Source organism: Bufo gargarizans, chromosome 8 (assembly GCF_014858855.1).
Source record: "Bufo gargarizans isolate SCDJY-AF-19 chromosome 8, ASM1485885v1, whole genome shotgun sequence".
NCBI lineage: Eukaryota > Metazoa > Chordata > Amphibia > Anura > Bufonidae > Bufo > Bufo gargarizans.
In genome coordinates this window covers 76,790,806-76,816,495 of record NC_058087.1, presented here as the reverse complement: position 1 = coordinate 76,816,495, position 25,690 = coordinate 76,790,806, and the positions used below count along the sequence as shown (strand labels likewise).

The following is a 25,690-nucleotide window of genomic DNA, read 5'->3' as shown; positions in this document are numbered from 1 at the left end:
GGGGCTGCTTTGCTGCGTCAGGGCCTGGACGGATTGCTAGCATCGAAGAAAAAATGAATTCCCAAGTCTATCAAGACATTTTGCAGGAGAACTTAAGGACATCTGTCCACCAGCTGAAGCTCAACAGAAGATGGGTGTTGCAACAGGACAACGACCCAAAGCATAGAAGTAAATCAACAACAGAATGGCTTAAACAGAAGAAGATACGCCTTCTGGAGTGGCCCAGTCAGAGTCCTGACCTCAACCCGATTGAGATGCTGTGACATGACCTCAAGAAAGCGATTCACACCAGCCATCCCAAGAATATTGCTGAACTGAAACAGTTCTGTAAAGAGGAATAGTCAAGAATCACTCCTGACCGTTGTGCACATCTGATCTGCAACTACAGGAAACGTTTGGTTGAAGTTATTGCTGCCAAAGGAGGTTCAGCCAGTTATTAAAGCCAAGGGTTCACATACCTTTTCCACCTGCACTGTGAATGTTTACATGGTGTGTTCAATAAAAACATGGTAACATTTAATTCTTTGTGTGTTATTAGTTTAAGCAGACTGTGATTGTCTATTGTTGAGACTTAGATAAAGATCAGATCCCATTTTATAACCAATTTGTGCAGAAATCCATATCATTCCAAAGGGTTCATATACTTTTTCTTGCAACTGTATGTATGTATGTATGTGTATATGTGTGTATATATATAATTTTTCACATGGCATGCCTAGAAAACTCTCCCATAGAAGTCAATGAGATCTCCTCCTGTCCATTTTGTCTATGGCTCATGGAGGGTGGCTACTAAAAAGCATATCTCTAAATGCTGTTACAATAACATCTGCTTCTAATATCTATTATGTATAGCTTCCATATTATAATGAAACTACCCTTGTGTGGTACTTCCAACCATAACACAATCCTACAAAATCACATAGTAAAGTGAGCCAATCAAAGTAATAGAATCACCTTAAAGGGGCATTCCAGTTTTCATTTTTCTAATGTATTTGTTTGTATAATAGGAAATCATACAATTTTCTAATATATAGTTTTTTATATCCTAATTCTGGACGCATACCTTTTTTTCAGGCGGTTGACCCATACATGCAGTAAAATGGTATAGCCCATGTATCAGTCCTATGTAATGTATCCATGGCCTAACTTAATCATGGCATCAGCCATGTGACACTCTTCTGATCATATAATCCCTGATATTCAGTAAGCAACAGTGTGACATGACATACATGTGCTGGGTCAGCACACAGGACACATCCATGTGATAATTAAATAGGACTAGAGGTGGAATCATGATTTTTATTGTGGTTTTTACAGTAACTACAAGTGTTGATCGAGCACCATATTGCTTGGGTGCTCAGGCCGAACACATCTGGATGCTCGGGTGCTCTACCCAGCACCCGAGTATAATGGAAGTCAATGGGAGAACCCGAGCATTAAACCAGGCACCCCCTGCTCTGAAGAGGGGAGGGTGCCTGGTTTATAGGAAAATGTCAGAAATTGATGGAAACACCACCATAATGGTTCGGGAAAAGCAAGGGGAGGATGTCTGGATGCATCTTGGACTCCCAGGTCGCTGCAGGGAGCGATGTTGTCCGAGTAGTACGCCACTTTTACAGACTGACAATAATATGCACAAAACCGAAGATAAAATTTGATTTTAGAGGAAGAATTGGTAGGAAACATTCTTTCCTGTATATTTACTTATTTATAAAGTGCAAGTGTTGCCAAAAATTACAAGGAAGAGGCACTCCGATACACCCTTTGTTACACATAAAGGAGGGGATCATACACAGCCTTGAAAAATTAGGCAAGGGCAAGGGCCTGCTGATCTGACCATCTAAAACATTATGTGCGAGGGCCTGCTGCCGCTTTGGTGACTCTAGACAACCTGGGGCCGATCACACATCCCCGTGACGGCGATGATCCATTTGGATGTCTACCCTGTCAACTTTCGATGTTATTTTCCGCCCAAACCATGTAGACCATGGGTAACGGGGAAATCATGGTTTGATTCCGGAGAGGGAGCTTGAGATACAACTACGGCTACCACATCCAAGCAAGGCAGCATGCACGCAAATTGTCTATTAGGTATAATTAGGTGTGGGCCTGCTGGTGAGCTGACCCTGTAAAACATTATATGCGAGGGCCTGCTGGTGAGCTGACCCTCTTAAAAAAAAACTATATGTGAGGGCCTGCTGGTGAGCTGACCCTGTAAAATATTATATGCGAGGGCCTGCTGGTGAGTTGACCCTCTTAAAAAAAAACTATATGTGAGGGCCTGCTGGTAAGCTTACCCTGTAAAATAATATATGCGAGGGCCTGCTGGTGAGCTGACCCTTTTAAAAAATTATATGCGAGAACCTGCAGCTAAGCTGTCCCTGTAAAATACTATATGCGAGGGCATTATATGCAATGAATAAGCATGTGTTGATATGATGGAAGAGGAGAAGGAAGATGAGAAAAGGAAGATTCAACCATATACCCTTGTTTGTGGTGGAAGGGAATACAGTGTATTCAGTACATTATAAACAACACATTTAAAGTGCTTTTATGTTCATAAGCTTTCCTATGGTGGAGTCGAGAAGTCATGGTCAATCCAGGCCTTGTTCATTTTTGTAAGTGTAAACCTGTCAGCATTTTCAGTTGAAAGACGGATACGCTTATCTGTTATAATGGCACCAGCAGCACTAAATACCCGCTCAGACAAAACGCTGGCGGCAGGGCAGGCCAGAACCTCCAAGGCGTAGAACGCCAGTTCGTGCCACGTGTCCAGCTTAGATACACAGTAGTTGTAAGGGACTGAGGGATCATTGAGGACGCTGACACAGTCTGCTATGTACTCAATCTTTGAAAATGTTTCCCTCCTTTTGACACTAGGCCGCGCATCAGGGTGAGGGTGCTGGCGAGGTGTCATGAAACTGTCCCAGGCTTTGGAGTGTTGCCCTGCCTCTGTTGGAACTGCTGTGTGGTCCCCTTGTCTCCCCTCCTCTGTTGGCCAAGGAACTACGGACTCTGCTGCCAGCGTTGTCAGATGGGAAGTTTTGGAGAAATGTTTCAACAAGGATCTTCTGGTATTGCACAGTTTTGCTCGTCCTCTCCACCAGAGGAATGAGAGATGAGAAGTTATTTTTGTAGCGGGGGTCGAGAAGGGTGAGCAACCAGTAATCCGCGTTGTCTAAAATACGTATAACCCGTGGGTCGTGGGAAAGGCAGCCTAACATGAAGTCAGCCATGTTTGCCAGAGTACCAACAGGCAAGACTTCGCTGTCTTCATCAGGAGGATCAGTCTCAATCTTCTCATCCTCTTCCTCCTCTTCTGCCCACCAACACTGAACAGATGGAATTAAACTTCCATGGGTACTACCCTCTGTAGCGGAGGCAACAGTCTCCTCCTCTTTATTGACCAATTCGCGCTGAGAAGACGAACTGAGGGTGGTCTGGCTATCACCCTGTGTAATGTCTTCACCCATTTCCACCTCTTCCACATGCAAAGCATTGTACTGAATTGTGAGCAGAGAGCATTTGAGTAGACACAGAAGTGGGATGGTGATGCTGATAATAGCGTTATTGCCGCTCACCATCTGTGTTGATTCCTCAAAGTTTCTTAAAACCTCACAGAGGTCAGACATCCATGCCCACTCCTCGCATGTGAATAGCGGAAGCTGACTGGAAAGGGAACGACCATGTTGCAGCTGGTATTCCACTACTGCCCTCTGCTGCTCACAGAGCCTGGCCGACATGCGGAATGTCAAGTTCCAGCGCGTGCTCACGTCACACAACACGCACGCGCTGCAGCGTTGACAGACCGGCTGAAGCTGGCGATGACTTGCGGAAATGTGCACACACGCGGCGCACCTTCACCAGTAGCTCAGGCAAATTGGAGTAGGTTTTGAGAAACCGCTGAACAACAAGGTTGAACACATGGGCAAGGCATGGGATTGTCTGAGCCTGCCGAGCTCCAAAGCAGCCACCAAGATATGGCCATTATCAGACACAACCATGCCTGGTTGTAGGTTGAGTGGCGAGAGCCGCAGCTCAGTCTGGTCTCTTATCCCCTGCAACAGCTCTGGTCTCTTATCCTCTGCAACAGTCCCTTAGCATATTAGCTTTAGCAGGGCCTGTTGCCGCTTCCCCACTGCAGTGCTACACTGCTTCCAGCTACCGACTGATGACTGACTGGTGCCTCACGTGAATAAATCGGAGGTGGAAGTGGAGTAGGAGGCAGAGGAGGAGAAGTGGGGTTTGGAGCCACTAATGTAGGTGCTGGCGGAAACCCTGATCGACGTAGGGCCCACAATCCTTGGCATCGGTAGCACCTGTTCCTTCCCAGGGTATGACTCGCTCCCGGCCTTCACAACATTCACCCAGTGTGCCGCCAGGGAAATGTAGAGTCCCTGGCCGAATGTACTTGTCCATGTGTCCGTGGTTAAGTGGACCTTCCCAGTATCTGCGTTGGTCAGGGCACGTGTGATGTTACGGGACATAATTTGGTGTAAGGCGGGCATGGCTCGCCTTGAAAAATAGTGGTGGCGGGGGATTGCGTAACGAGGGAACGAGGGATGGCTGCCGACATGAGGCTGCAGAAGGCCTCAGTGTCCACAAGCCTAAATGGCAACATTTCCAGGTCCAGTAATTTGGAAAGCTGCGCATTTAGTGTTATGGCCTGTGGGTAGGTGGCTGGGTATTTTTGCTTACGTTCAAAGGCCTGGGGTAAGGACATTTGGACGCTGCGCTGGGACACTGAAGTGGATGTGGTCTAGGTGCAGGGCAGGAGGCATCCGGGCCTGCGCCTCCGACAAGGGATTGGCCAGCATGTAACATAGGGGAAGAGGAGGCAGTGGTGTCACCCGTAGACCCAGGCATTTGTCCAAACTTATTACGTTGCTTGGATGCCATGTGACTGATCATGCTGGTGGTGGTGAGGTTGCTAGTGTTCACGCCCCGGCTCATTTTCGTATGGCACAGGTTGCAAACTACTATTCTTTTGTCGTCCGCACTTTCCTAAAAAAAGTGCCATACTGGGAAAATCTACCCCTTGGCAAGGGAGTTTTCCGCAAGGGGGTGCTCCGTGGAACAGTTGTGGGCCTGTTTGGTGTGGCCCACCTTCTCACTTTTTGCACCACACTGCCTCTTCCAGCCTGTTGTAGTGCTGCAGATCCCTTCCCCTCTGTACTGCTGTCCTCGTTCGGCTTTACACCTTCCCATGTTGGGTCAGTGACCTCATCATCCACCACCTCCTCTTCCACTTCCTCACTCTGATCATCCTCCTGATTTGTTGACCTAACCACAACCTCAGTGATTGACAACTGTATCTCATCCTCTTCATCAACCTCTTGAGACAGTAATTGTGGTTGACTCATTGGCAACTGTATCTCATCATTATCCACCTCATTAAACACTAATTGCCATTCCGCGCGGATAATTTAACTGTCCACAGCGGACATCGTCTACAGAAAAAGTGCACTGGATGTCACCGATATTTTAGGGATGCGCACACTTTACATAGGAGATGTGGCGCAAATATTTTAACTGTCCACAGCTGCCTATTACACAGTATTTAGCACAGGATGTGCTAAAAATATGTATTGCTGCTGTCACATACAATAGTCCTTAAAAGGACTTTTGGGTCTCTGAAACGTTTTTGTACAAAAAGAAAATATTTAATTACACTACCTAGATCATCCCTAGTAACTACATTACTGTGTGTATTTACATGGTTGCCTGTCTATAGGTGATGTTGTCATGTTGTTAATAAAGTTTAGTGCAAAAAAGAACAAAACAAAGATCTGTTTCTACACAGAAACTGACAGACCTGGCGAGATAATGCTGCAGGTAGTAGTATTGAATTCACTGTATATGTTCTGCACTCCACTCCACTAATATTCACCTGTTAAATACCTGATCCTTACATTTTTATAAAGATTAAAAGACCCTATGACGTAACCAGGCATGTGTGTTGGTTGGTCCAAGTAATTGATGGTGTATCCCAACATACAGGAGTAAGACAATAAAGGCACATAGTAACAAAAGTCATATTACCTATAAATGCAAAGTGCAATGGTTAGCTATACACTTTATTGTTTGGAACTTTATTGAGCTATTTGCGTCTACACTGTTGATTACACTACTCTAGACTCCACAGCTTCCCCTTAAAGCTTATTGTTCTATCCCCACTCACATGTTTGATCCTAGACGGGGTTGGCGAACCTGCCTCTTTCCACATGTTTTAACATTTTCACTGGAAAACCCTTTTTAACAATCCTAATGCAACATGTTGTCAGTCACAGTCTTACAAGGAAATAATTTATTTTACATATCCGATGTTGATTTTGTTTGGGTGGGGGCGGTATGCTTTCTAATATTGGTGGCTTATCCTCAGCTGTCATTATCAGATTGGTGCCCTCTGCTGACCATCAGCCACTTTGATCAGCTGCTTGAAGGGTCAGTGGCATGTGTGCTGGCACTGAATTCTCTTCAATGGTTAAATCGCTCTGGACGATGTTTGTACTCAGAACGCCATATTTTCATAACAACTGATTAATTCAGCGTTTTCCTATTTAAGAGAATACAGCAAAACATATGGGGTCATTTATCAAACTGTTGTAAAGTAGAATTGGCTTAGTTCCCCATAGCAACCAATCAGATTACACCTTTCATTTTCCAAAGGAGCTGTCAAAAGTGAAAGGTGGAATCTGATTGGTTGTTATCGGCAACTAAGCCAGTTCTACTTTACACCAGTTTGATAAATGACCCCAATAGTGTGTGAATGGTCTACAAATATATAACGTGTTACAAATAATAAATCCTAATTCTCATCATTCATGATCTGTAGGGCCTTATATGTACAGTGTTGAACATACCTGCCAACAGAATTGCATGTCACGTGAAGAGAGTTGGAGGGGCTTTTGGGGGAAAAGTTACAAAAACTGGATATCTTGCAGCAATCACTGCAGTTGCTGCCCACAAGTAAGTGATCGTGTGTGCAACAGTTATGTTCTACAGGCCACCAAACTTTTGGACTTTCAGTTCTCTTATATGCTATGTACACTGGCCATCTTCTTTGAGGTAACCAGTCCACTTGTACAGCCCTTTTTATAGTGTGAGGTGCATCTCACTGGACACCGGTCATAAAGTACTACAGTCTGGTTCCCCCTTTTCAGGGTGTTCAGGCAGGGATATCATTGTGGAAGTCAAAGTATCTCCAGGAATGGATTGGCCATAGTCTCTACAGGGAAATTTACCGGTGGGCTGATGCCCAGGGGGCTGCTCAAGCCCTCCTCATGGCCACTGGTCAGGTACGTAACAATTTGATGCTCTTAGCATTAATTAATTGATGCTATGAGCATCAGGAACTTATGCACCTGGCTGGCAGTCGCCAGTGCCTTCCTTAATTTAATTGTATTGCCATCCACAGTACAGTAATACAACTGCATACAGCGGTGGCGCCAGTATTTTGTGCTGCACAGTGGTATTTGGTTCTACTAGGGCGATATTTTGTGCTGCACTATGGTATTGTCTGCCCCGCTTACTTTTGTTGTCCCTGCCTCCTTGTGTTGCCCTGCCTCCTGTTAATATGGACCTGTCTACAACATGGGGCCACTCTAAATTCCCAGTTTTGTCCTAGCTATATCTATGTCAGATCTGGGAGCATCAAGAAGGAATAAGCAGCGGGGATGCTAGGCAAGAGAAGCATTCAGAAAGGAGTGCACATTGTAGTCCTGGTATATTGTGCCCCCTGCTATCACTCACATATATGTTAATGCCCCATGTGTGCCAGGGTCCCAAATACTCTCCATATTTTCCAGCTTGCCAATCATTCCCTCTGTCTACCAGGTTAACCATCATTCTCCCTCTGTATCAGGGTACCCATCATTCCCTGTCAGCGCCAACATACTCATCACCCCCCTCATTGCCAACCATCACCCCCCTCATTGCCAACCTTCTCATCACTTCCCCCAATGCTGAATAATTCTCACTGTGTGCCAGCTTACCCAACATTCTCTCTATATTCCAGCTCGCCCATCATTCCCTCTGTGTGCTAGCTTACCCACCATATTTGCTTGGTTCTTTTGGGGTAATATTTTGTGGTGCACTGTGGTATTTCTTTTGCACTTTCGGGAGGTATTTGTGTGACACTTCTGGGGAGGTAGGCTGTGCTGAACTGTGGCATTTAGTTCTGTTGGGGAATATTATGTGCAGTGCATGTGGGTATTTGTTTTTTGCTGCTAGGTGTAATATGGGTGCTGCACAGTGGTATTTGGTGCTGCAGGGTAATATTTGCTCACTGGTTAGGCCCTAGGAGAGAAAGTTAGAGAAGATACTACAATTTGGGTTGTTGTCTCAAAGAGGCTTTGCTGTATATAGATACATTATTTTATTAACATTTTGTAATGCATGCACTAAAGGGGTTGTCCGAGTTATATAATAACTTGGGCAACCCCTGTAAACGCCCTAAAATAAATGAATGGATACTCGCCTATTTTCTCTACTATTTCTTACAGCACTGCACTGCGGCCCTCCCACTGCTGACATCCTCTTCTTGGCTGTGGCTGTTGCGTTCCATGGACAGGTCACTGCTGCAGCCAATCTCTGGCCTCAGCCATGCACAAGACGTCTCTGCTGAGCCCAGTGATTGGCTGCAGCAGTGACCTGTGTGCACAGAACATCACAGATACAGCCAGATAAATGAAAAGCAGTGATGAGGACCTGAGCGCAGCGCAGGAAGTAACAGCAGTGAAAACGGGTGAATATACATTTATTTGTTACTTTAGGCCGTTTAGGAGGTTGCCTGAAGTTTTATAGAACTCTGACATAGGGCCGGCTTCAGGTTCATGTGGGCCCTTGGGTGATAAAGCCTCAGTGGGCCCCCTTGTGGCATTTTGCACAACACGTGGCAATGAAGCTGCATGTGTTATAGATGTTTCAAAATAGAATAGACAGAACACGCTACAGAGCGGATATATGGGAATCAGTCCTTATGCCCCTACTTTATTTTATCTACCCAGTGTTTTAATCCCTCAGGTCTACTCAGTATTCTGTTTTTACTGTACTCCCTCTAAAGAGAAACAGACATTGAATATGAAAATACATTTCAATATGAATGCTGATAGCACTATACTGGTGCCTGCCCCTGTGCCCCCAATGCCCAATAAATAGCAATATGATGATATTTTAATTTGGAGCACAGTAGGGAGTGCAGCAGACTACTATCAGCAGTCCAGCAGCCTCAGGTTGGCACAGGCAGTGTGCAGCAGAATATGATTAAGGCCTCTTGCCCACGACCATATGCCCTCCAAGATATACGGTCCGTGAGCAGGCCATATGTCCCGGAGCCGCATTGATTGTGTGCACAGGAGAACACAGCATCATAGATTACAATGATGCTGTGCACGTTGGGCCACCCGCGGGGCTATTGTCCCGCACTCATATGATCATTAGAATGCGGGAAAATAGCCCCGCGGGCGGCCCAACGTCCACAGCATCATTGTAATCTATGATGCTGTATGCTCCCGTGCGTACGATCAATGCCGCTTCGGGACATATGGCCCGCTCGCGGACCGTATATCTCGGAGGGCATACATTCGTGGGCAAAAGGCCTAATTTAGTACCTGCACACACAGCTCCTGCCTGTCATTATTGAATACCACAGGGCTGTACTGGGAGAGAGTATAGCAGAGAACTACAAGGCTCAGCATGTCCAGCCTGCCATTATTGGTTACCAGAGGAAAATACTGGTTAGGGAACTGAAGACTGCTTCTCCAGGGCATTTAGGAAAGTGGCTGCTCTTCCCAGAAGCCATGAATGAGGGGAAGGAGCAGCTTTCCTCATCCTGACTGAAGGCTGGACTCCACTGACATCTCTTAAGCAAACCCTGCTGTGGATTTTGGGGCTCAGTGTCCATGCTGAGTGACAGGAGGGATCTGTGGGGTTTACATGACTGGAAGGATGAAGAACCTTTGGTGCTGATTTGACCTGGATGCTGGTCATATCTGTACTAATGGTGACAGGCTGTGTTTGAGGAGGTGAAGCTATGAATGGTGCCTGTTGTCACTTGTGTGCTAGCTGCTGAGTGGGAGATTTGTGCATGGTCACCACAACACATATCGCGACTGCCGACTGGCCATGTCATTAATACCACCACACCCTAAGTCACTAGCCCTTCTCCTGTCCCATACACTGGCACCTCTCTGTGGCAATGAACCCTCCCGATGCGATAAGTGCCGCCATGTTACTGGTCAACTCACACCTGTCTAAACTCCTGGTTTCTTCCAGCTCGGCTGTTATGCTGTGCGCTGTCTTATGCAGCTGCGCCGCTGATCAGCTCCACCCCTGCTGTCCCCCAGTCCTCCTCCGATCTGCCTCGCAGGCCTGGAGATCCTGTGAGATGGCAGCAGTGCAGCAGTGCAGCAGCAGTACATTTTTAAACTGGATCGGAAACAAGTGGACCCACTAAGGATCACTAGGCCCCAGCACTTTGCCGGGTGCTGATGCCGGCCCTGCTCAGACAACCCCTATAACTGATATAATGACATCATGCTGATTTTAGTTCCGTTTAGTTTAGTTGAATTAATATGATTTTTAGTACTGCATGCCACCTACTTTCCTACTCACCTATACCTTGTTCACTGTAACACTCCAAGTAAAACTGATATGTTACTGAGCACTAAAGATGCATGTGTGTAAGGGGATGGTGATAGTTAGGCCACATGTCCATAGTCTTAGTTTCAAGACGCATGCATTCACATAAATGCTTGGTCAAGCATGATTGTCTATGGAGTGGTCTTAAAAGATAGCTGCGGGCCAAATGAGCATTCAGCCAACAGCTATCTAGTGTGTATAGCCAGGCTTGATGCCGGGCCTGAGGAAGTATTGTATGACTCATGGATTCTATCATTGTATCATGGGCTGCCCCCTCAAACTAGGCATAACAGAGTAAATGTGTTTTCCCTGTGGTGTTTCAGTGAACATAGTGTAGTTTTAAAGGGTATTCATTTGTAGAAATATTGCATTCAGAATGATTATAGCCTGCAGCATATCCTTGTCCGAGTATAAATTAACCACGATTTTAATGACTATTTTAATTTTAGGACAAAGCGTGCAGTTCGCTGTATTCTGGAACGTGGAGATGACATGTTAATTACAGGAGGACGACACCCTTATCTTGGGAAATATAAAGTAAGCCGAGTATCTCCAGTTTCTGTGGATAAGCAAAACTTAGTAAAGGAAGTGTGAACAGAGTTAGATTATCACTGTAGGCCCCATTCCTGAACCACAGGAATTCCCTTGCAGATACATAGAAGGCTGGGATGGATTATTATTTTTGGCACATTTGGTTCCTCAATATGTCTACAACTTGACTTGACCTTATGTGACAGAAATGCACCAAATTTGCACTCGTTTTAGGCAAAATCACGTTAGTTTAAACACTTCTAGTCTGGACCATTAACCCTCTTCCTGACTGGGCACATTTTCCATTTTTTTGTACAGGGAGTGCAGAGTTATTAGGCAAATGAGTATTTTGACCACATCATCCTCTTTATGCATGTTGTCTTACGCCAAGCTGTATAGGCTCGAAAGCCTACTACCAATTAAGCATATTAGGTGATGTGCATCTCTGTAATGAGAAGGGGTGTGGTCTAATGACATCAACACCCTATATCAGGTGTGCATAATTATTAGGCAACTTCCTTTCCTTTGGCAAAATGGGTCAAAAGAAGGACTTGACAGGCTCAGAAAAGTCAAAAATAGTGAGATATCTTGCAGAGGGATGCAGCACTCTTAAAATTGCAAAGCTTCTGAAGCGTGATCATCGAACAATCAAGCGTTTCATTCAAAATAGTCAACAGGGTCGCAAGAAGCGTGTGGAAAAACCAAGGCGCAAAATAACTGCCCATGAACGGAGAAAAGTCAAGCGTGCAGCTGCCAAGATGCCACTTGCCACCAGTTTGGCCATATTTCAGAGCTGCAACATCACTGGAGTGCCCAAAAGCACAAGGTGTGCAATACTCAGAGACATGGCCAAGGTAAGGAAGGCTGAAAGACTTGGGTATTCGCTCCGGTAGGTAGGTTAGCGGATGCAGTATAGAGGCAACAACAAAGTCTTTGAATTAAACAGTTCAGTGTTTATTCACACATTAAGTAAATACCAAAACAAAAAGTCTGCTTCAAGGAAAACAGTGACCTTGTGAAAAGAAGAGGTCCTTGGACAAAGCCAAATCCACCTGCTTTCACACCAACACAGAGACTGACAGATACACTCACAGCTGACACTGCTGGCTGGGTTTTTTATAGGCCAGTCAGGACCAAGCCTGGAACATGGGAAGTAGTCACCCACCCATCACTTTGGCTACTCCCAGTAAGAGCCGTCCCGGATCAGCTATACAGCCATACTAAAATAGCAAAGTGTCAATCGGCATTAGCTGCCTCTGACACCTGAAAAAAACGTCTCTTACTTCACCGAGGCCAGGAACCTCGGTGACACATACCTTCCATCAATGACAGACCCTTGCACCTTCCTAAATACCTCCCCCCTTTGTTCAACCCTGAGGGGGTGAACACTTGCCAGACAGTGTACCCAGGACAGGGCATCCGCGTTTGTCTGTAAGCGTCCTGCCCTGTGTTCCACTGAGAACTTGAAGTTCTGTAATGACAAGAACCATTTGGTGACCCGAGCATTCCTCTCTTTGGCCTGGCTCATCCACTTGAGAGGGGAGTGGTCGGTCACCAGGCGGAACTTTCTCCCCAACAGATAATAGCGGAGAGACTGCCCATTTGATGGTCAGGCACTCTCTCTCCACTATACTGTACCTAGTCTTGGCTGGGGTGAGTTTGTGGCTCAGGAAAACAACGGGATGTTCCTCCCCATTGATTTCCTGAGAGAGTACAGCTCCGAGGCATCAGTCTGTACCACAAACTCCCTCTTGAAGTCGGGTGTCACCAAAACCGATGACCCGAACAGGACCGACTTCAACGCAGAAAAAGCCTCTTCTGCCTGGTCATTCCAGCGTACCATCATGGACTTCCATCCCTTGAAGAGCCCTGTCACCGGAGCCGCTAAAGTGGCAAAATGGGGGAAAAAACCTCATATAATAGCCCACCATTCCCAGGAATGACTTTACTTGCCTAGTGGTGACAGGGCGGGGCCAATTCCGATTTGCCTCTTTTTTATTCACTTGGGGTTTGATAACTCCATGTCATCTTACCCTATTGTTCTGTTCCAGTATCTTGCAGTGTATTGGTATGCTCTTCTCTCCCCCCCAGCCCTGTTTTCAGGTTTCTAGTTAGTTTAGCCTAGCCACTCCCTGTTTTCCCAGTGATGCCTTGCTCATAGTGTGCTCAGCTCTAGGAGTAGCAGCATCCATTTTCTGAGCTAGGAGTTTGTTTGCATAATTATTTTACCATCTGGATTACCCTGCAACATCTTGTAATACAATCTCCGGATTAAAAGGCTACTTTATTAACGCCTGGGTGTCTGATGCGTAAGCTGTAAGTAGAGAAAGTCAAATTCAACAAGTCACTTCTGTGCGCATAGCGGTTGCGCTACACTGGTGCGTGATTGTATATAGCTGACTTTAAACGCCACACCTATCGTGCATTTTTTGGGGTTAGCAGTCAGTCCAGCCTTCCTAAGGGAGTCCACTACAGCTTGCACTTTGGGTAGATGACTTTCCCAGTCGGTACTGTGGATGACAATTTCGTCCAGGTAAGCTGACGTGTACCGACGATGGGGACGAAGTACAATGTCCATGAGTCGTTGGAACGTGGCGGTGGCACCATGCAGACCAAAGTGTAACACTTTATACTGATACAGCCCCTCAGGGGTGACAAAGGTAGTTTTCTCTTTGGCAGCCTTCGTTAAGGGCACCTGCCAGTAGCCCTTCGTGAGGTCTAAAACAGAAAAATAGCGGGCTCGTCCTAACCTCTCGATAAGCTCATCTACCCGAGGTATGGGATACGCATCGAACTTGGAGATTTAGTTTAGTTTGCGAAAATCGTTACAGAACTGTAACGTCCCATCCGGCTTGGGTATTAAGACTATCGGACTGGCCCATTACATTTTGGACTCCTCAATGATGTCTAGTTGCAGCATTAGCTGCACTTCCTCCGCAATGACATGTTGCCGAGCCTCGGGTACCCGGTATGGTTTTAACTGGACTTTTGCCTGAGGCTCAGTGACAGTGTCATGCCGGATTATGGAAGTGCGTCCAGGGAGGTCCGAGAACACAACAGTGTTCCGACTAATGAACTCCCTGGCTTCCTGAGCCTGTTTAGAGGAGAGGCAATTTTTACTGTGGCAATCTCTTGCATCAGACCGAGGAGCCTGAACCTTTTCTCCTACAAAACCTGGCCACGGGATGTCTTCAGTAGTGGACTCCCTATCTTTCCATGGTTTTAGTAAATTCACATGGTACACCTGCTCTGGCTTTTGCCACCCCGGCTGGTGTACCTTGTAATTTACCATTCCCACTTTCTCGAGTACCTCTTAGGGCCCCTGCCACCTAACTAGGAACTTACTGTCTATGGTTGGTACCAGAACCAAAACCTGATCGCCCGGGTTAAAGTTCCGGACCCGAGCCTGACTATTATAGACCCTACTCTGGGCTTGTTGCGCTGCCTCCATCTGCTCCCTGACCAGAGGCAACACTGTCTCCATCCGTCCTTGCATTTGGGTGACGTACTCAATAACACTTTTGTGCGGTGTGGGTTGTTGTTCCCACGCTTCTTTGGCTATGTCCAACAGACCGCGAGGGTGTCTGCCATATAGCAGTTTGAAGGGCGAGAACCTAGTAGAGGCCTGGGGCACCTCTCGCACTGCAAACATGAGATAGGGCAGAAGAAGGTCCCAGTCCCTCCCATCCTTAGTCTTTTTAACATTTTTTTTATGTTTTATTAAATCTCTCTACCAGGCTATCCGTTTGCGGATGATACACGGACATCCATAGCTGTTTTATGTGAAGCATAACCTTGGACATAAAAGGAGTCCCTTGGTCAGTCAGAATCTCTTTCGGTAGTCTCACTCGAGAAAACATCTCCATTAACTCCTTAGCTATGAGTTTGGCTGATGTATGTCACAGTGGCACTGCCTCCAGGTACCGAGTGGCGTCGTCGAAGACGACCAATATGTGTTGGTGCCCTCTAGCAGACTTCGGTACTGGGATTATGAGATCGACCAGGACCTCAATAATCGGGAGAGGCACCAGGGGGCTCTGAAAATGTGGCTGGGGCTATTTATCTGGCAGGTTGGGCAAGACTTACAAAACTCTTCTACCTTTCTGAACACACTGGGCCAGTAAAACCGCTGCAGTATCCGGTCCTGCGTTTTCTGCCACCCCATGTGACCCCCAAGAACATGTTGGTGGGCAAGCTCCAATACGAGCTTGTGATACGCCTTGGGCACCACCAGCTGTTTAATATGCCCACCCCGTAGTTTGTTTACCCGATACAGCATTTCCCGGTGAACGACAAAACAGGGAAACATCGACTGGTTCACCATCAATTATTATAACATTCTCCCAGGCCCGGGATAAGTTTGGGTCCCGTTGTTGTGCTGTTCTGAAATTTTCACGGCGGCAAGTCCTCAACATCTCTTACTAACACACAGCGGGGTTGTCTCCCCCTCTTCCACTGAAGTGGCGATCACCCCTACTGCTATTCTTTTGGCCTTGGGTTCCCGAGCTAGGCCACTGCTGAAGTTACCCCTGACTCAGGAGCATCAACAACTCTCACAGCCGGCAACAGGACCGGAAATCCCAGAAAGTCTCTCCCTATTATTAGTTCATAAGGTCAAGTGCTAACTCCCGTGGATAGAGACACCGGGGCGGTGGGATAGTCCTTTAAATCTCCATGTATGCACACGACCCCAATTTTTCAGCCAGTATACTCGTCAGGCCACACCAGGGTAGCTCTTACCAGGGACACCAGACTCCCTGAGTCCAACAAAGCCGCTGCAGGAGTGTCTCCCACTTCTATCTGGCACAGGTGGTTATTGTCTATAGTCTCTGGGATACCAGATGTACACAGCTTCCTGGCGTAAGAGTTGCAGTATCCATAGTTAGTTTCCATGGGTTTGCCCCGATGGGGACAGTCAGCCCTTACGTGGCCAAGCTCCTGACACCACCAGCATACTATCGGAGTCGGGTCTACGGGGGGTACACCACGGGTGGGCTTGGTTGACACAAGTCTCTGGCTCTGGGATGGAGATAGCAGGGGTTTGGCTGCCCCCTCCCAAACAAACCCCCTTTCAAATTCCTGGTACCCTCATAGCGTTCCACCAGGTCCACTATCTCAAGGGCATTACCAGGAGACACCTGGCCGATCCAGTGCTGGAGGGGGTACAGTGAAGCCCTCCAGAACTCATCAGCCAACAGATGGTCCAACATAGTAGTGGGACTCAGCAAGTCAGGTTGCAGCCATTTTTGCAATAGGTGTAATAGGGTATAATACTTGAGACTTGTGGGCTCAATCAGGTTAAACTCTCAATGATGCACCCGCTGGGCCCTGACTAATACATTCACCCACAATCTCGCAAGGATCTTACCCTTTACTATCGGGTAAACATCCGCTTGATCATCCGGTAAATCAAAATACACCTGCTGGGGTCCAGACGCCAGGAACAGAGCGGTGACCTCAGCCCATTGCTCCCAGGGTAGCTTCTCTCTCATGGCCACCTTCTCGAAGATCGCCAGATAGGTCTCGACATCGTCTACGGAGGTCATCTTGGGAATCGCCGCACGGGCCGCTTTCCGGGCATCGTGGACACTCTGGGATGCTCCTGCTGCTTGTGAAGCCATCACATGTTGTAACAGCAGCTGGTTTGTTTCCTGCTGTTGCTTATTGGCCTCCTGCTGTTGCAGTTCAAGTGAACAGAGCTTAGCCCCGCCCAGGCCATTGATACTAGTCGTGACGTCACTGGGCCTGCGGTAAACAGCGAGAAGGCTGCGGTGGTACTGCCAGCGCCGCTGCCTTCTCAAACAGCTGATCAGCAGGGGTCCCGGGTGTCGGACCCCCGCCGATCAGATGCTGGTGATCTATCCAGAGGATAGATCATCAGTTTAAAAAAACTGCAGAACCCCTTTAAGTAAATGCCAAAACAAAAAGTCAGCTTCACGGAAAACAGTCACCTTGTGATTCTGGTATTCGTTCACACCATGCGGCAAAGAAGAAGTCCTTGGACAAAACCGAATCCGCCTGCTTTCACACCAACAAATCAGCACGCCTCAATCCAGGTCCAAAATCCCAGGTCCCAACACAGAGACTGACTGACAGAGCTCGACTGTCAAAAGGAGAAATCTACTCACAGCTGACACTGCTGGCTGGGTGGTTTTTTATATATAAATATCAAGTTATTTAGAATTTTCCACCATATACTGTAGACAATAATGATTACGAAAAATGTTCCTCTTCAGGAATACCAGAAGTATCTGCACCAGAAAATATGCCAAACTGCAGATGAAACCCATATACCCCAAAAAACGGCGACTTACCAGTGGACTCCTGTCTACGATTATTTATGGCAAACTCTGCCAAAGACAAAAATGGGGACCACTCCTCCTGGTTCTCAGAGACAAAACATCTTAAGTAGGGATCCGGAAGGCTGAGCATGTATCACCTTAGCACAACCACAGACACTACAGGCCGACACATAATCCTCAACACACTTGGGTAACCCTGGCCACCAGAATCTACGAGAGATGAGGTCGGCAGTGGATCTGCTCCCAGGGTGCTGCTCTTCATGGCAAATGGACATAAAATTTAAGAATTTCATTTTTTGGGGGGAAAATTTTCCAATATAATCCATTTTTTCTAGGAACAAAGCAAGGGTTAACTGCCAAACAAAACTCCATATGAGTTGCCCTGATTCTGTAGTTTGCAGAACATCCCATATGTGGTCGTAAACTACTGTTTGGCCAAACAGGAGGACATAGGAGGGGAACGCCATATGGTTTTTGCAAGGCAGATTTTGCAGGACTGGTTTTGTTTATACCATGTCTCATTTCAAGCCCCCCGTTGCACCCCTAGAATAGAAATTCCAAAAAAGTGACTCCATCTAAGAAAGTACACCCCTCAAGGTATTCAAAACTGGGTTTACAAACTTTGTTAACCCTTTAGGTGTTTCAAAAGAGTTAATGGCAGATGGAGAAGCAATTTTAGAATTTCAAATTTTTGGAAAATTTTCCATTTTAATAATTTTTTTCCAGTAATAAAGTATGGGTTAACTGCCTAACAAAAGTCAATATGGGTTGCCCTGATTCTGTAGTTTGCAGAAACACCCCATATGTGGTCGTAAACTACTATTTGGCTAAACGGCAGGACATAGAAGAAGGGGAACGCCATATGGTTTTTGGAAGGCAGATTTTGCTGTACTGGTTTATTTACACCATGTACCCTTTCAAGCCCCCTGCTGCACCCCTAGAGTAGAAACTCCATAAAAGTGAGTCCATCTAGGAAACTACGAGATAAGGTGGTTGTTGTTTTAGGACTATTTTAGGGTAAATATGATTTTTGGTTGCTCTATATTAAACTTTTTTGAGGCAAGGTAACAAAATTTTAATTCTAAAATTGTTTCTACATTCGCCATTAAGTTTTGTGGAACACCTAAAGGGTTAATAAAGTTTGTAAAGTATCTTTTGAATACCTTGAGGGGTGTAGTTTCTTAGATGGGGTCACTTTTTTGGAGTTTCTAGTCTAGACTACATCAGGGGGGCTTCTAATGGGACATGGTGTAAATAAACCAGTCCATCAAAATCTGCCTTCCAGAAACCATATGGCGTTACCTTCGTTCTATGCCCTGCCGTGTGGCTATATAGCCATTTACGACCACATATGGGGTGTTTCTGCAAACTACAGAATCAGGGAAATAAATATTTAGTTTTGTTTGGCTTTTAACCCTTGCTTTATTACTGGAAAAAAAAGGGTATTTTGGCACAGTTTTTATTTTATCGTTTTAATGCTGTTCATCCGAGGGGTTTGGTCAAATGTTATTTTTATAGGGCAGATTCTTACGGACGCGGAGATACCTAATAAGTCAACTTTTTAAAATGTATTTAGATTTTACACTATATTATCATTTGAGGAACCAAAATGTGTTGGGCGACTATCTAATGTAGGGTCTCATTTTTTGCGGGATGAGATGGCGGTTTGATTGGCACTATTTGGTGGTGCATATGACTTTTTAATGGCTTGTTATTACACTTTTTGGGATCCAAGGTGACAATAAAAAATGGCTTTTTTTTACATAATTTTTATTAGATTTTTTTGACTGCGTTTATTGAGGGGCAAGTTTATGGGGTATTTTTATAGAGAAGATTTTTACGGACGCGGCGATGCCCAATATGTATGGCTCTCAGATTTTGGAGACACTAAGCAGGCATCCTAAACTGCGGCCCTCCAGATGTAAAACTATTTGTCATGTCCGGCTCTAACTATGTGCGGAGGTCGGCCAGAATAGCAGCACGTCTTTAGTGTTTGTTTTGGAGTTGTGCTGGATCCGCCTCCCATCAGGTGCACTGGGTGGGGTCATTAGTTTAAATGGCTCTCAATTCCAGTGCTCTGAGCGGGTTATAGAAATCAGTCTGGGCTAGGAAGCAAGCAAGCAAGGAAGGTTTTCTGTCCCAGCTCTGTTAAGATAAGTGTGGTTTCTGTTCTTGTTGTTTGCTGTTTTAGTTGGTATCTTCTCTCCCATCCAGGTTCTATGCGAGCAGGCTGCTCCTATTTCCCCTTTTCACCATCTCAGGGAAGTATTAGCTCAGGAATTCCTACCACCAAGGTCTGCCTGTGGGCTGAGCAGTGCAGGGAGAGAGGTCAGGGATTAGCTAGGAGGTGACCCTTCTCCTGCTTCTCGCTCAGAGCCTGGTTGTTGGTTTTTCTGTGTGTCGGAGTGCTTGTCCACCGTGACACTATTCCCACCGTGCCCTGCTGAAAGCTGTAGGTTGTCTGGGCATGCTTGGAGTTGTAGTTTTACAACATCTGCAGGGCCGCAGTTTGAGTATGCCTGCATTAAAACTAATATTTTTTTGGGGAAAAAATTGTTTCCGTGTCTCCAAAGTCTGAGAGCCATAGTTTTTTTATGTTCTCTAGGGGACTGTTGGGTATTATAAAAATGTTGTACTCCATGGAAGTGTGATACTCCCTGAAGCAATCGATAACGCAGAGGCCCAGATGATCGGGGCAAGTGTCACATTGAGTGGTGGTGTCCTTCCGTATCCCCCTCTTGTGACACACTGCATCTTTTTTGGGTTCGTCCCTTCTTTCCAGTATGGGGGACCACACCTGGAAAATGTTGGCAAGGGACGATCCGGGCGCCTCCAATTCCTGAGGTACCGGCCTGCTCTCTCCCGGTCTGAAAAAAATCAGATCTTTGAGGACTGCCTCATAGAATTGGAGGAATGTCCCTGTGCTGCCAGCGCTTCGGGGTAGTATAAAAGCATTGTACAAGGCAACCTGTACCAAGTAGACTGCAACTTTTTTGTACCATGCCTGGGTTTTGCGCATGGCATTATATGGGTTGAGGACTTGATCAGAGAGATCAACTCCTCCCATATACCGATTGTAGTCGACGATACAATCGGGCTTGAGGACCGAGTCCGCGGTACCTCGCACAGAGACGGGGTGGTGCTGTTACCGTGGATTGTGGACAGTATAAGGACATCCCTCTTGTTCTTATACCTGACCAGCAACATGTTTCCACTGGTAAGGGCACGAGTCTCACCCCTGGGGATAGGAACCTGGAGGGGGTGGGCAGGGAGGCCGCACTGATTTTTCCGTACGGTCCCACAAGCGGACATGGATCTGGCGGCAAGGGACCTGAACAAGGGAATGCTAGTGTAAAAGTTATCCATGTACAAGTGGTAACCCTTATCTAGCAGTGGGTGCATAAGGTCCCAGACGAGTTTCCCGCTAACACCCAGAGTGGGGGGACATTCTGGGGGTTCAATCTCGCCCCTCGTACACACGAAATTTGTAAGTGTACGCTGAGGTACTCTCACACATTTTGTACATTTTCACGCCATACCTCGCCTGCTTAGTGGCAATGTATTGGCGGAAACTGAGTCTTCCCTTGAAAGCAACGAGAGACTCATCAACCGTGACCTCCCTTCCAGGTACGTAGGCCTGCGCAAATTTGGCCCCGAAGTGATCGATGACCGGCCGTATCTTATACAGACGGTCATAGGGGTCATAGGCAGGATCACTTTAGGGGGGACATGCTGCATTATTTGCATAATGCAGGCATTTCTGGATGGCCTCAAACCGGGGGCGTGTCATGGCTATACTGTAGAGTGGGGTCTGGTAGAGGACGTCCCCACTCCAGTATTGCCTGACACTCGATTTTTGCACTAGACCCATGTGCAGCACGAGGCCCCAAAACGTCCTCATCTCGGCTGCACTGACCGGCGTCCAGCAACCGGGTCTAGCCAAAAAGGAGCCCGGGTGCTGAGCAACGAACTGTTGGGCGTACAGGTTTGTCTGCTCCACCATCAGATTCACAAATGGGTCACATTGGTGGGCCGGGAAACCAGTACGAGCCCCAGGGCTGCTCGTACTGGTGTGGTCCATAGGGTCTCTAGCATGTAGCGCCCCTGGCTCCACCTGGCGGCTCATCGTCATCAGATGATGATGAGGAGGATGCGGATGACAAGAGGAATGTGGGGTCATCCTCATCCTCACTGGGGCTCTCTGAAAATATGGGCATATGCCTCCTCCACCGAGAACATCCGGCAGGCCATGGGTATGTGTGTGTGCATGTGTATGTGCGTGCGTGTAAAACTTTATTGTATGTGCGTGTGCGTGGGGCACGGGTGTTCACGTACTAAAAATCTAAAGTAAAAAAAAAAAAAATGGACAAGTGTTAGAAAAAAAAAAAGTTCAAACTTGATGATCAGTGTTGGGGCGGGCGATGCGCTAACAGTGGCAGGACGCTAAGAGTGCCGGCCACAGTCAGCGCACGCCAAAAAAAAAAAAGTGGTGCTGGGGGGGAAGGGAGTTCAGGTGGCAGCACTCCTGGGTGGGTCTAGGGTCTCACAGCTAAGTGCTGTGGACCCCCAACCACCAGAAACACTGAATCAGTTAAATTTTTTTTTTTTTTTTCCCCCTAACTCTCCCTTCTATACCTGCCTAATCGTGCCTCTCCCTCACTGACCCTAACCTACCTTGAGGATGATGGGTGCCGACGGGGACGAGCTGGTGCAGAACGGTCCTTAGGAGAGAGGAGCGCCGGGAGTTTGAATCTCCCGCATCTCTCCCTGCACCAATCTGCACCGAGGACAGCACCGCAGCCCCCAAATGCTCGGACTGTGATTGGTGGTGTGTCCTTTTCCGGTTCATCGGGTCACCGGAGACCCGAATGGACCGGAAACGCAGCAAACACGTCATGGGTCCTTAAGGGGTTAATAGAGTTCAGCAGGATCACGCCTCAGTGCGCCTGAAACAGTCAGCAGCTGGAATGGGGCCTTTTCTCCTCTCCTTACCAACGCTCTGTATTCAAGTGTTGACAGAAGTTGCATGACAATATTGGTGCTTGCTTTGGCAGCACACAATCTAAGATTGGTAAGTAAACCATGCAAAATATTTGTCAGGTAAGTAAACCATGCATGTGTTTATCCAGCTGGATTGTCTCAACAGTTCTAATTAATTTAATTGAGAATCTGTGTGTGGATCTAAATGGGAATGAAGACTGGCTCTGGATTTAAAATTTTCAGGCTGCATTCATTCATGGCTTCTGTGCTTTTGTGCCTGGCATGCTGCTTCATGGTGTCTGTGCCTGGCATGCCGCCTCATGGTTTCTGTGTTCGGCGTGCTGCCTCATGGCTTCTGTGCCCTGTGTTCCGCCTCATGGCTTCTGTGTCCGCTGTGATGCTTCTGTGGCTGCGCCTCTGTGCGTGGCCGCCTGACGCTTGCCTCTGTGCGTGGCCGCCTGACGCTTGCCTCTGTGCGTGGCCGCCTGACGCTTGCCTCTGTGCGTGGCCGCCTGACGCTTGCCTCTGTGCGTGGCCGCCTGACGCTTGCCTCAAACAATTAACAAGGTAGGAGGCAGGAAGTTAAGTTAAAGCTAATGCACAAACTAAAGGGGTTCTAAGGTGAACACCTCAGGTAAGGACCCAGTGTGACGGATAGATGAGGGAAAGCCTAGTGGAGATGAGTGGTAGTTCAGTCTATGGACGGTATAACACAAAAATGGGTGACCTTGTTAAAGCTTAACTTTTAATCAACACTAGATATAAAATAATAGCCCTTAAGTACAATAATAGACAAGAATATGTGCTGCACGAATGTGTCTAAATTACCAGTGCTCTGTAACCGGCACCAGACATAGGTTCGCCTGCTGTCACTATCAGAAGTTGAAGTGCGTCTATGGACTCTACCAGCATTTGGTGAGTGAAGTAGCCTACAGTGCCTATCCACAATCTACAGTTTAGCACAAAGCTGTATTTGGAGTCACATTCCTCCATGGACAATTTGGACAACATTAATGGAAATTATATGTAATTCAAGGAGTGCAAGACCTATATGCATACCGGCCATTTGAACTATAGGGTATAGTATACTCTACACTTGGAGATAGTATGAGTCAGCCTAAAGTTAAAGGAACATTAGTGTGACCAGAGCTCTGAAATTTAGTAAAGATCCTACCCAGACCTGTTATAATGGAAGGCAGCACCATCCTGACTGTGAAATTCTTCTTGTATGGATTACAACTATCCCTTCTATGGCAATAAATTGGTATATCTACCTCAAGACAAGTGATTTTCAGTAAATATCAACTTATACCTAACTAAACTCTTCTATCTATTTGCTGAGGGTGCTGATGTCTCGAACATTAGGGGCCCTGTCTTTGTTGCATCTAAATACTCATAACCTCAAGGGCACCACTGTCACCACCGGGAAGGAGACTCCCCTCACTGCACGCCAACCCAGGGTGCTACAAACAGCAATAGAGACTGTGCATTCCTCTGTCCACATTCACACTTAAAACCATGCTCACACATATAAGCTGCGGCTATGTATGCTGCCACTCCTCAGTCCTTGTGTCTCCTGGCTAGTGCCATGTAGAGATCTTGTGAAACCCTTAAGACTACCTCTGACCTTGAAGCTATGCAGGCAGGTGGGTTCTCGGCCTGGTTTTGTCGGGAGAGTTGTTTCTCCCTTCTTCTCCCTTGAGTTCATACCAACACCTCCTAGTACGGGATCCCAAGCTTGTACTGGAACGGTATGAAGTTAACGGTACAGTTTCGGTTACCTCATCGTTGATGTCCATGCCTGCGTGTGCCAGTGCTGTCAGCTTGGCTCAGTTTCTTACATATACCTTGTAGAAATTCCAGAGTTAGTAGTATATCATATTTAGAGATGAGCGAATAGAAATTGACGAAATGGAATCCGAATTTCATCACGCTTTATGGTAACGAATCACATTTTTTCCTAAAATGGCTGCTGCAAGTGTTAGGACATGGAGCAAGGAACTCTAGGAATGAGGGATCACCCACAATGCCATGCATGTAGGCAATTAGCAGCCAGCCAGTCCTGTGATGTCACAGCCCTAACAAATAGCCTCAGCCATCTTGAATTCAGCCATTTTTCTGTGTACTTAGTGCCAGGAGAGATGTCAACAGGCCCTAAGGACAGTGGTAGAATAGACTTTAAAAAAGGCCATTTATCCCCTTCCCGACATATAACGTAATCGCACATCATGGCAGCAAGTAACTTGACGCATTTTGACGTGCTATTACGTCATGGTGATCGTGCGGGCACCGGACCGATGTGCACCCGATCACTGCAAGGACCCGGCAGTCCCTGAGAGCCGGGCCCCTGCCATATCCGACGGCATCGCTGTAAAAGCCTATGACAGCGGATTAACCCCTTCTATGCTGCAGTTAGCGCTGACCACGGCTTAGAAGGTGTATGTGGTGGGTGAGGGAGCCCATCGGGTCCCCGTGCTGCTGTGGTGGGGACCCGATGGGTGACAAGGCATCCTAATGCCATGCATGGGCTGCCTAATGCCTTGCACGGCATCGGGACCTGCCTTCTATGGGGGCCGTGCATTGTAATGCATTGCAGGGGGGGATCAGACCCTCAAAGGTTGGAGTCCCAGAGTAGTACAGAAATAAAGTTAAAAAAAAGCAAAAAAAAAGGTTTTTAATAAAAAAAATAAAGTTTCAAGTAAAAAAGAAAAAAACGCCCCTTGTCCCTGTTTTTATAATAAAAAAATAGAAAAAAAGGAAAAAACACACATTGGTTATCACTGTGTCCGTAACGACCGACTCTATAAATATATCACATGATCCACCCTGTCCAATAAACATCATAAAAAAAAAATGTGTAAAAAAAAAAAGCCATTTTTGTCACCTTACCTTACAAAAAGTGCAACAGCAAGTGATTAAATGGCATATATAAAAAAAATATAGCTCTCAGAACATGGAGACATTATAACATAATTTATTTTCTGCTTCAAAACTGCTATTATTGTTTTAAAGTGAAATAAACTAAAATATAGACATATTGGGTACTGCTGCGTCCGTAACAACCTGCTCTATAAAAATATCACATGACCTAACCCCTCAGATAAACACTGTAAAAAAGAAAATAAACAGTTCCAAAAAGCCAAGTGATCAAAAAGGCGTATGCCCCTAATATAGTACCAATAAAACTGTCACCTGAGATCCTACCTAAGACATTCGGTCAGATAATAAAATAAGCT

At 46.5% G+C, this 25,690-nt stretch overlaps 1 protein-coding gene across 1 annotated transcript in view; it reads left to right on the top strand.

The window, feature by feature from the left end:
- The window catches only part of LOC122945874 (aldehyde oxidase-like), a 177,635-nt gene that overhangs the window by 113,836 nt on the left and 38,109 nt on the right, over positions 1–25,690 (top strand). Inside the window, exons 22-23 of the mRNA XM_044305144.1 lie at positions 6,836–6,969; positions 11,091–11,178. Coding sequence (XP_044161079.1) covers positions 6,836–6,969; positions 11,091–11,178 — 222 coding nt within the window. The remainder of the gene's footprint in view (positions 1–6,835; positions 6,970–11,090; positions 11,179–25,690) is intronic.